General features: G+C 40.9%; 1 protein-coding gene across 1 annotated transcript; it reads left to right on the top strand.

The window, feature by feature from the left end:
- Nucleotides 1–1,834: 1,834 nt before the first annotated feature.
- Nucleotides 1,835–11,297, top strand: eaf2 (ELL associated factor 2). Its single transcript, XM_049593523.1, has 6 exons — nt 1,835–2,041; nt 2,664–2,758; nt 6,066–6,202; nt 6,605–6,780; nt 6,948–7,184; nt 8,725–11,297. The coding sequence occupies exons 1-6, from the start codon at nt 1,939–1,941 to the stop codon at nt 8,766–8,768; spliced, it is 792 nt and encodes a 263-aa protein (XP_049449480.1). The 5' UTR covers nt 1,835–1,938; the 3' UTR covers nt 8,769–11,297.
- Nucleotides 11,298–12,327: the final 1,030 nt, after the last annotated feature.

Here is a 12,327-nt window from a genome sequence, read left to right on the forward strand (position 1 = left end):
CACATTCCTTAAGAATTTTACAAAGACAAAGTGACAAAATCAATCTAAAAAATATTACATGCACCAGTAAAACTAAAAGTAAACACAAAGTTAAAGAAAGAAAAAACACTAAATCTCATTTTCATTTAAAATTAACATCAAGGCAAACAGAGAAGATTACAATAAAGACGAAAGAATGTAAGGTTTTATCTGTTGGGTTGGCCAGATGTGTAACAGGGATGCTTAAAGATTAATACAACAACAGAACTTATTCAATCAGCACATATGAAAGATGTGGTTATGGATGTGTTTATCTTATCACATTATGTGGAAATTGAAAATGATAAATTTCATTTTTACAGTTTCTGGTTTTGATTAATGCTGTAATTTTGTTTGTTTTGTACAAAATACAACCATTTAAAATTGCATATCCCTCCCATGAGCTGAAATAACACACACTAGTCCCTCACCAGTGCATAAAAAAATATCTGCTGACTCAGTGGTTTAGGGAAGTGATGCAACGTCTCAAACTTGACAAACTCAGATTCACATTAAATGGCTCTTTTTATGGAATTTATGCAATATACACTGTTCTCTTTACTGACAACTCTACGTGATGATAATAATAATAAACTTTATTCATGTAGCACCTTTCAGAACATACAAAGTGCTGCACAATAAAACTAAATACATTTTAAACACAAGCAGATAAAATAATGAAAACTAAAATCTAGTGGTGTGGCGTGGAGATTTGGGGAAATGCATACAAGACACACATTCAATCAATCTTTGTTTTACAGAAAAGAGCCATATGAATCATCACAAGATCACAGTACACAGAGCACACTAATGGTTTATTTGTAAAATTAAGAACACTTAAATTCCAGGATTTAGTAGATTACAAGATTGTGCAGATAATGTATAAAGTTCATAACAACTTGTTGCTGAGTAAAATTGTAAATATGTTTGAAAAAAAAGATTCTAAGTATGAACTTAGAGGAATATATATGTTTAAAAAAATAAAAGCTAGGACTGATATTAAATGTATGTCCATCTCTATAAAGGGGGTGAATTTATGGAACAATCTTGAGGATGAATTGAAATTATGTGAGACATTTCAAAGATGATTGATACATACAAGCAAAATGTTTGATTTCTTGGGAATTAGGTATTTTAAGTATTGTTTGTTTGTTGCTGTGGAACATTGTTGACTGGTGATGTGTAATCGGTTGGTATTGTTGCCTTTGCATTTCAACTGGAATGGTGTAAATTATGAATCTTCAAAAAATATATTTTTTCTGCTAGTTGTAACTAGGTGAGAAGGGTAGGTGTCATAAGCTTATAGCTTCAGCCTACACCTTTTTCGGTTAAAATGGTAAGAGATACTACGTTGTGCTGCGTTGTACTTTTTGTTGAATGACCGAAATAAACAAACACTTCACTTCACTAGATAATAAATGAGAAATAAAATCAATTAGATAGTAATAAAACAGACAGCTCAGGATGTGCTTTCTGTTTTTGTGCATATGTATACATGGGTATGTTTTTATTCTGACTGTTTTTCTTTTGCAATGTTGTATAACAGTTTATATGTTGTTAAAATACACACACACACACACACACACACACACACACACACACACACACACACACACACACACACGTAATGATACCATCCCCTTCCCTGTCACAAGTAGAGAACAGTCCCTCACAGCCCAGACACCCTGTAACGTTACTCAGTGTAGCTCCGACAGTATTACCATGACTCCAACCAATCAGACTCCTCTTACCCAAACCTGACCAATCCAACCAACGAAGGCACCGAATACTAGCCAATCAGAGGGCGAGGAGGGCGGGTCATACCTTCGCCATCCTAGGAAAAGAGACCTTTAGCTTGCCGTACATGGTCATCGGATAGAGAGTAGCAGTAGAAAGTTTCCAGCTCATGAGCGTGTCAGGATGAATGGAACAGCTTATTCTAACTTTGACAACCAGGAACACGTCCTGAAACTAGGAGAGACGTTTGAGAAGCACCCGAAGAGCGGCTACCACACAGTGCGGTGTAAGTATGGCTGCTAACGGCGGCTAACTGTAGCATGCTAGTTAGCATTGTAGCTAAAAGGTCCGAAGGCAGCTGTTTGACACTTCCGCCGCCTCGTCAGTGTGTTTGTAGCCTCCCGCTGTCGGTTAGTTTCCCTCAGCTCTGAACTCTTGTGTTTTATTTCGTATTAATAAGTTGGTTACGTCACAACTGTTACAGCCTGTTAATGCCCCAACTGTCAGAGTGTTAGCTTCTGTTAGCTTCTGTTAGCATCGCTTCAGACTGTACACCACCGCCATCTGGTGGTGAAGGTAGACAACTGCAGCACTGAGGGACCAAATGTGTTTGTGTCTTTGAAATATTATAATGTTACTGATGTTAATATTGAGTTTATTATATGTGTTTAAATGTGCACATTTCCTTTTCTTAACAAATATTAAATCTACTCGTATTACTATTAAAATCTTAATTGATTTTATGTGTTATAGTTTTACAACTCCATGATTTTATGAATCAGTTAATCCATGTTTTAAACTGTTTTCAATGTCGTGTCATGTGAAGCACTCAGTACTTATATTGCCTTTATTGTAAAGCACTTCTTGTATGTAAGGTGCTGTATAAATAAGTTTATTTTCCTGTACAGATGACTTCAAACCAGCCTCCATTGATACGACATGTGAAGGGGAGCTTGAAGTTGGCAAAGGAGAACAAGTTACTATAACTTTACCCAATTTAGAGGTCAGTGTCTGATGCACCAGAGCGTCTCTGCACCAGGAATATATATGTGTGTATGTTTGAGATTTGCTAGGGATGCACGATATCATTATATCATCCTTGTTGACCGATATCAGCTTTAAAATCATCAAAATCAGGCAACATGCGTTTTCTTATTTTGTACAATAGATGAATATTACAGACACTGAACACTGTTTCATGTCTCCATCTGCTGGTGGGCTGTTGCAATAAGAGTATACATGTATAATATGATGTTAATTCCACTACAGAAGAGACTTGATGATGATCACTGAAATTAGGTGGGAAAAGTGGATATATCAGTATGGGTGATCAGCCAAATGAGTTGTTGTATAACGTATTGTTGTCACGGTACAAATATTGGGACCCACGGTACGATACCAGTGAAAGTGCCTTTTGTCATTTATAAAAAGATAAATCACTTTTTTATAATACATCAATGATATTTCAATGGAATAAATTACTTACTGACTTATTCATACTTCAAAGACAGCATCAATAAGTGATTAACATAGGGGGGATCAAAATAAAACAAATAAATGAAATAAGAATCAACCAGCCACCCTCCTCCCCTGACAAGTAAAGAACAGTCCCTTCATAAGTAAAGAACAGTCCCTAAAGTGCAGTGAGGTTTGTGGACCGTTACCTGCCACACACAGAGAAATGTGAACGGCTCGTTTCTCCTCTGACACGTCACATACCTGTGTGCCGCCACAGCTGGGCTGTCCAGGTACTGACTCAGGGCAGTCATGACACCAACAAAGAGGAAATTACTTGACCTGGAGCCAGGCTTCTCCGTCGCTGGTAAGCTGCTATCTTGCAGTGGCCATAGTGCTCCGCCATATTCCTGTCTGTGACCCCCGTTCAACCCACAACCGGCAGGATTCACCTTTTGTTTCTGCTGCTGGTTGAAATCTGTACTCGCACAGCGTGCTCCTGAATGATTTATTTTGCTCGCACAAAACTATTTTTAGTTGCAAATGCGAGTAAAATGTCGCAGCGTAGAGCTCTGTGGAAAACAAGTCACTGTAGCATATATAAACAAATCTAGCCTACAAGTAAAAAGAAATAAATAATAACTTTCACTGCTCAAAGATACTCAGTAGCTCAGCTAATACCTGACATGTCACTGGATACAAACCACTGCAGCAGCATACTGAGTGCCAGGTGGCCAGCGCACACTGTTATTAGACGGCGCATGGACACTCACCCCCTTGCGACTGGACTTTGAACTTATCCCACAGTAGTACTATGGTACTCCAACATTATGGTATCATATGTACCGTGGTGTTTAAGTTGGTACCAGTATACCGTGCAACACTAGTATAATGGCATATCAGATGTCCAGTATCATACATCCCTAGGTTTCACAAATCATCGTTGAACCCTCTGTGCAGGGTTGGAAATTAGCACCAGCCTCCAGCCAAGTGCTGGATCTGCTTCACTCAACAGCCAAAACAAAAAAACAACAAAAAAAAAAAAATTGTAAACGTGGTAATGTATTAAACGGTTGGTAGATTGAAAATCCATCAGCCACAGTAGCAGGTGGACAAAAAAGCTCATTTCCAACCCTGACTCTGTTCAGGGCCTCAGCTCCTACTGAAGACACATTATTATCAGTTAATATTTTCAAAAATTTAAGTTGTACAGTTTTAATCTTTATTGTGGTGTCTGGTTGGAAGTCTTGGGAAGGGGGGGGGGGCAGTAGCTCAGTGGGTATATTGCACTTTGGACCCCACCCACCCCCTGCACCCATCCTTCGAACTACTACCATCAGGTCGCCGTTACAAAGTCCCACTTTCCCAGAAGAACACATACAAAAAAACTTTTGTTCCCACGGCCATCACCACCCTGAACAATTGAAGTCCCACCCAGATACACTGCTTTGTCGTATATCTTGCATAATGTCTGTTGTGTTTTGTGTGTCCTTTAGGGGTGTAACGGTACACAAAAATCTCGGTTCAGTACGTACCTCGGTACACAAGTCACGGTTCGTTTTTTTTCAGTACAGTAATGAAAAAAAATAGACAACTATTAAATATCTTTTACTTATTGGTAATCTTATTAAAACATACCACCACAGCAGTTAACTCTTTTTACACAATTTTTGAATGAAACAAATATATATAAAATCCTGCTTTTTCACATTGTTTGAATGAAAATAGAAATATAGAAGTGAAAAATAAAATCCTGCTGTTTTTTAACACATTTTTTGAATGAAAAATATAAATATACATTTCTGCTTTAACAGTTTTACTCAATTAAAATAAAAGGTATAGTGCAGCTGGTCAGCTTTAAAGCCTGCTCAGATTCAGTTTTACTAGGAACTTACTTAGCTTTCCCACTTTGTTAAAGTGCAGTAAACAAAACATGCTTATATCTAAAGTGCAGCTTAAACAATTTTACTCAACTCCAATGGCGTTGGTTATTTCTTTAGCGCGATGGTCAGGGAAACGCTCTTTCTTTTTAAACGACAACGATATCGTAGTTTGCACCAGATTGCTTTTTCTAGTCGTGCCGGTTAACGTTCAAACTCGGGTGGTGTCGCTTTAGATGCGTTAGCATGTTAGACGTGTTTCCAAGTACATACCCGACCGCTGTTCTGCAGTGTCAGCACACTGCTTTTGTCTTGTCCACTTGTTTATTTCCATCTTCGTATTTTACCCTGAAACCAAAGTGTTCCCAAATGGAGGACTTAAGGTTTGCGGGTGGGTCTTCAGGTTCGTCAGGCTCACTTGCCATGTTGTCAAAATACGAGAATGCGCTGCACAAAGTGGAGGTGGAGATTTGCGGTTGGACTCGGTCCGTCACTCAATTATGTCCGTCGGGGAACTAGATATTTTAAATGGTTCGGCTCGCAAAAATGGAATTAAAATAAAACAAATAAAATAAAATAATATCCTGCGCCCAATAATTCGGTACAGGGTCGTACCGAACGGTTCAACACAAATACATGTACCGTTACGGCCCTAGTGTCCTTGTCTATTTTATTTCGGAGCTTGCCAAAGACAAATTTCTGTTACTTGTGACAGACAATAAAGGTTTATCTTATCTTATCTTATTGGGCGTCACATGCAGCAAAGGGCTGTGGGTTGTAATCCAACCCACAGCCCTTTGCTGCATGTCATCCTCTCGCTCTGCCCCTTTCCCATAAAGGTAAAAGCCAAAAAAAAAAAATCTTTATCAAAAAAAATCTCTTTTGGGGGGGAAGGGGACTCAGTCTTCTGTCTGCAGTATTTCTTTAATCCTGACTACGATCCTGTCTGTGTTGTTCGTGTGTTTGTTGTTTTAGGGTTCAAGTACTCCAGTAACGGTCTTTAAAGGCTCCAAAAGGCCGTACATGAAGGAGTGTATCCTCATCGTCAATCATGATACAGGAGAGTACAGACTGGAGAAACTCAACAGCAACATCGCTGTGAAGAAGACCAGGTGAGTTAAATACTGCTCATGAATTAGGTCAATGAGAGATATGATAATGTTGTGCAGTGGAACAAACTCCCAGTAAACTGCAGGTCCTTTTATTAGATATTTATTCATGTCTTACACTGAACTGTAACTTTTATTTTTGTATTTTATACCTGTCGTAATATCTTTGTAGCTTGTTGTTATTTTCTATTCTCTGGTGCTTTGGTTAAGGTTTTAATTGTTATTTTATCATGTGTGTCTTTTGCACTTTGTCTCAATGCTTTTGATGTTTTATGTCGAGCACTTTGAATCGCCTTGTTGCAGAAATGTGCGATATAACAAACCTGCCTTGTGTTAAACTGGTGCAACATTTTGATGAGAAACTTTCTGCCTGTCTTTGCGGCACTGTTCTTGTGACTGTCGCAGGGCTGAGGGCAGCAGTAAGATCCACTCTCGCCTGGAGCAACAGACGAGTCGCCTGAGCCAGCAGATGAAGAGCAACAACAGCAGCAGCAGCAGCAGTAAGACCTCCATCAACTCCAAGAGCTCTCCACCCAAAGAGAAGACGTCCCCAGCATCGCCCATGGACGACATCGAGAGAGGTGACGTAGTGTCTGCAACTGTAACTGTAGAGACGTCATCTGGTTTTTTAGCACATTTACATGTAGATGACGCTGCTCAGGTTTATTTAACGGCGCTCTTTCCCATAAATTAAGATAATCATCACATATTTCTCACTCTTAGTTTGTGCGAATGCGTCTGTTTGCAGAGTTGATGGCGGAGGCGCGGGTCATGGACCAGCTGAGCAGCGGCGACAGCTCCTCAGACTCCAACAGCTCTTCGTCCTCCAGCAGTGACGACAGCTCCAGCAGCAGCGACTCAGAAGACGAACAGACCTCTGCCCCGCCCCCGGCCCCGACCAATCACAGCATGCCTATCCTCACCACCAGCGCCAACAACAACAGCCGTCACCAGGAGAGTGGAGGAGGACTCATGAACACACTCAGTGAGTCGCCCTCTCAGCTCCGTCTGAGGATGTTCTCCTCTCCTGTTGCGCTCCGTATGTTCTTATCTGTACATAGAAGCTGATGTTGGCCTGCTGCTCCTGAGGCGGGTGAAGACGCATCACGTATACGGCCTTGAAGCTCTTCTGAGTTTTTCCCCCTTTTTGCAAGTTACTGTCGATAATTATTTCAATATGTTTTGTTAAATTTTAACTTCCAATTTCAAAACATATTTATTAAACTGAAGCTCCTCTCCCACTGGACAACAAAACCATCACCCACCAACTTCTGGCTTTTGTATTTTATGGGACACGTTACAAGCAGCATTTGTTTCGGGACAAATGAGTCAGTAATCCTGGGTATTTATCGTCTCCATCGGCAGCAATGGAAATACGACACCCAGGTGGACAGGCTAATTTTCGCCCCTTTTCTGTGGCGATGAGATGAAACACTGCCACAAATTATGTCTCCCTCCACACAGCGCTGGAACATCGTTCTCTGCACTGAGTTTAAAAGAAAGTCTTAATAAATAAGAGACATTAAAAAGAAAGAACCACCATTATTTTTTCACTTTTCCGGCACATCTGTGACATTGAGCGTGACACATTAGTGTAACAAACAGAATGGCGTACTCGTCTACAGCAGAGCTGAGCACACCGCTCTCGTCTACAATGGGAAATGAGTCTATTGCCTACGTTTAGCATCTTTTCTCAAGTATAAAAATCTGCATATATGCACAGAGATTGGACAACAAACCCCAGAGAGCTCATGGATGCATCAGCGCAGCATACAACTCCTCTTGCACGCGACCGTCTGTAGTTTGATACCCTAACGTTACCTTTTATTTGTGTTGGTTTTGCATTGTCCTCGAAATGTCTGACTGTGACAGCTACTACTACTACTGCTGCTGTGTGTGTGTGTGTGTGTGTGTGTGTGTGTGTGTGTGTGCGCGTGCGCGCGCAACAGCCACAGCATGCGCCCATCCGCACAGCCCACGTGGGTAAGCACGAGCTTGCCGCTGATTGGTTAAAAGGTTCGAGATAGTCTGTGACGCATTGCCTGTGAATGAACAGGTTGAATCCCTTCATGCATGAGGATCTGAGTCTTTCAGACCACTGCAACTTTTCTCTGCAGTGTCCTTAAACCGTTTCATTGTGTCTGGAATCTTTGGTCTGAACTGGCCTTAAAAGGATTCAAACTAAAGGATCAGAGAACCCCATGTAGAATCCTACGTAGAAAAGCAGTGTCTGTGGGTTCGATTACAGCCCACGACCTTTGCTGCATGTCATCCTCCCTCTCTCTGCCCCTTTCACACTTCATCAAAAGCCCCCAAAAATCTTTGAAAACAAAAAAAAAAAAACCCTTTTTGATAGAAGGGACTCGGACTTATGTCTGCAGTATTTCTACATTCATGACTATGATCTTGTGTCGGATCAGAGATCCGACTAAAAGGAATCAATCAAATACTGAAGACATGCTGCAGGACAAAGGACTCATGTTGTTTAATGATACTTTAAAACTCTGTTCTCTCTTGTGTTGCAGAGAGCGACCTGCAGCTGAGTGAATCAGGCAGTGAGAGTGACTGAGCAACGCGAGGACGTCTGTGGACATCAGGAGGATTTTCAGTGGGGAGTAAAGGAAGCGGGTACACACCTGTCAGTGTCTTGTTTCATTTAACGTGGGACTGTCTTCTCTACATATCCACATTTCTGCTAGCAAAGATCATTTGTTGCTTCTCCGCCAAACTTTCTGTCTCAGTTTTTGCTTCATGGTGCTTTTTTTTTTTGTTTTTCATGTTAAGACTGCAAGTTAGCGAGATGCCTTGGTTTAGAGCGACGAAGAGAAGCAGGAAATTATGACAAACCATCTGTAATATTTCATCTCTCTGGATGCACATCTGTGGTTAAACTGAGCAAACATATCAGAGGCAGAACGACGGCGGTGTTCATGAAGTGTAGACGATGTTACTGCCCAGTAGTCAGTCGTGTTAAACAACCACTGGAGTTTCTGCATCTCAGTTCAGTGATATCAGGACATGTTGTTGTGCCTTAGGTCAAATGTGGGTTAATAGCTTCAGTTGAGCTGCGTTACGTGAATCTGTCCGACAGGCATTAAACTTTATTTAGGATGAGCCACACTGATGCAGCAGTCTTCTGCTTTTGTCTCAGAGTTATAGTAAAGTTAGAAACTTTAGCTTTGAATCACTGAAACTGCAGGACGTCAACAGATTTTCATTTAAAGCTGCATTAATTCAAATAAAATAAAAACTTTCTGCAGTGCTGTGGAACAAGCTAAAAACAAAATGCTGAGTATGTCTACATGCACAAAATATCCTTCATTCTGAAAAAGACAATATTCATACAGAGCTGTTTACATGGTAATGAAAATGAATATATCACTAATATTCCTGTTTACACACAGCCGTGCAGACTCCAATTAACACGCCCCAACATGTCTTCTATCACGTCAACATAAAGAGAAGTGGAACGGATGTTTTCAAAGTTTCCAAACTCTTTTGACCTTGTGAACGCAGCCGCCCTTTTTCGCTCCTTCAGTCACCACACCTGCAGTAAATCGCCTGTGATGGGATATTTGCCCAAAACCTGTTGCTATCAGAGTCTTTCATAAAGTTAAAAAGTAGGTGTGTGTGTGTCTCCCTCGGACCTGAAATGTTGGCTTTTCTTCTGCATCTCTACACGAGCCTCACAACCGGTTGGTTTGTGTACGTCTCCATGACAACACAGACCGTATGGTGCAAACTGCTGGTAAAGCTCCAGCTGACGTGCCCAAATAATGCTATTAAAACCTGAATAATTCGCTAATATCCCACATGTCTATCGTAGAATCCTACATTCAGTAAAAGGCCTGATTCAGAATATTTAAATGGAACATGCTGTTTACATGAGCCCCATTAAACTCATCTCATCATATTTGGAATTACCGTGGAATAATAGTGTGCATGTAAACGTAGCCAGTGATGAATTAAAGTGGAAGCAAACTGTCGCTCAGTTACAGATGTAGAAGTCACTTATCAGCTCTGACTGACCCTGAGCAGGTGATGCACAGTTTATCTTTTCTGTTTTTGGTTGGTCACGGCTGCTCTGACTGGAAACAGGTGATGAGAGTTTGAAAACCAAACAGCCCAGTTGCCGGACAAAAATGTTGGCTTTGCACGTTTCTGAAAACACGTACGTACACGTGTACATTTAAGTGACGCAGTTTACGAGCTGATTTGTCATCAGGAGGTGGATGGCCAAGCTGCAGACCACTGCTGTGTTTGCAGCTGAGATAGAGCCACAAAAATGGGTTCCCTATTATCGAGACATGGCTGTGTTTGCAGCTGAGATAGTGTTCTGAAAAGTTGTTTTTTTTATTACCGAATTATTGCTGCATTTCCAGCTGGGATAGAGCCATGAAAAGCAGTTGCAACTTACAAATGTAATGTATCTTTAGTTTGCAGAAACGTATAACCCCTACATTTACTCTGGTGACTGGGTTCAACCAAAATAATGAGCTGAAAGATTCTAAAATGTTTTGTAGAGCTTCAGGTGAGAGTTGATAGATGATGATTGCTGCAGCTTTAAGAATGAAGACGTCTCTGTGACCTTGTTAATTGTGATATTTCAGTTTCTGGCGAGGCGGTGCACGAGCACTCAGTTGACTCAGAGAGTCGTGCTTTGTAGCTTTAAACCTGCAATACTTGAATCTAATTATTTATATTTCAAAATATCCTCGACCAACGGTGAGATGCTTAATATATTTGATATATATTTTAATAGCCAAGCGATTGGAAGTTAGTCTGAAGTGTGCTGCGTAAAACAAGCCAGATGCTTTGATGCTGCGTCTCAGTGAGTCTGAGAGAACGCCATGTGCCTTTATTCGCCTCGGCCTGTTGAAACACAGGTGCCACATCCCTGCTGAGCCGCGTCAGCCAACAGGAAGCTGCTGTTTATGTTCCGGCATTTCTTTGGTGTCCCAGCTGACTAATACAGAGACTGAAATGAAGACGTCTTAAGTCAATAATGAGTTTAGCCTTAAGGACGGTGGCCTCAGAGGATCATTTGTAAACTATTTGAGAGAAATTTCTTTGTAGAAAAATAAAGATTTTAATAATTTTTTGTGCTTTTGGGTGAATTATTATTTACAGAATTTTGTGGTAGCATGTGTGAAATGTTTGATTATTTATCATCTGTTATATTATTTTGATCACGGTATATTTCTGTTTGAAAACCACCGTGTTGCTGCCACAGAGGAGCTGACGTCTGTTGTCGTGGTGACCCCGGGGGTCTCGTCAGGTTACAGCAGGACATCCTGGACGCCGTCTGCCTTCCTGTTAGTCTTTTTCCTCAGTGTTGAACTTACAGTTAATATGTGGACGCACTCTGAATACACTGATTGTTTACACATGTTTGTCTCTCTCTGTCCTGCCTGAGCTCTGGTTCAGTCGATGTGCGGCTCGGCTGAAACAATAATTTATGTTCTCATGCAGTTGAGACGACGGCTGCGTCCTCTCTGATAGTGAAACTGTCACAGTTTCACACTGCCCCTCCACACACTGTAAGATAACACACAATACTCTGAATGTTTTCCTTCAGATTTAAAAACTCATCAGTGTAACGAGGTTTGTCTCTGCAGCCCGAGGGAGAGACTGCACATGTGAAGACCTGTGTGGTATCTTTTGGCACTGAGTCTGTTCTGCCCCTTTTTTCTCAACATAAGGAATTTATCTCTGGAAATCTGCCAGCTGCTGAAACTGAATCTCCTCTAACTTCTCAGCCTGAACACAGACTGCTAGTCATGCGACACCTTCACAGCACACTCTGCTCTTTCTTTTGTTTGTTGTACAATGCATGAAAACACTCAAGTGTCTCAGAATCAGAATCTGGTTACTGCGGAGCTCTCACATATAAAGCCTGGACTTTGTGTCCCGGGGCATGACGTAAACACAGAAGTGAAAATAAAAACAAGGATCACAAAAGACAAGAAAGGAATATACGAGAATCACAGAACATTTATTTATTTAAAACAAAAGAGCAGAGCTGTTTGTACAAAACTGTCCAAAGAGTGTAAAAAGAACAAGAATGGAAATGTATCTGCACTATGGCACAAAGACATGCTTTAATGTAACACATTTACACCCACTGG

Source organism: Epinephelus fuscoguttatus, linkage group LG13 (assembly GCF_011397635.1).
Source record: "Epinephelus fuscoguttatus linkage group LG13, E.fuscoguttatus.final_Chr_v1".
NCBI classification, from domain to species: Eukaryota; Metazoa; Chordata; class Actinopteri; order Perciformes; family Serranidae; genus Epinephelus; species Epinephelus fuscoguttatus.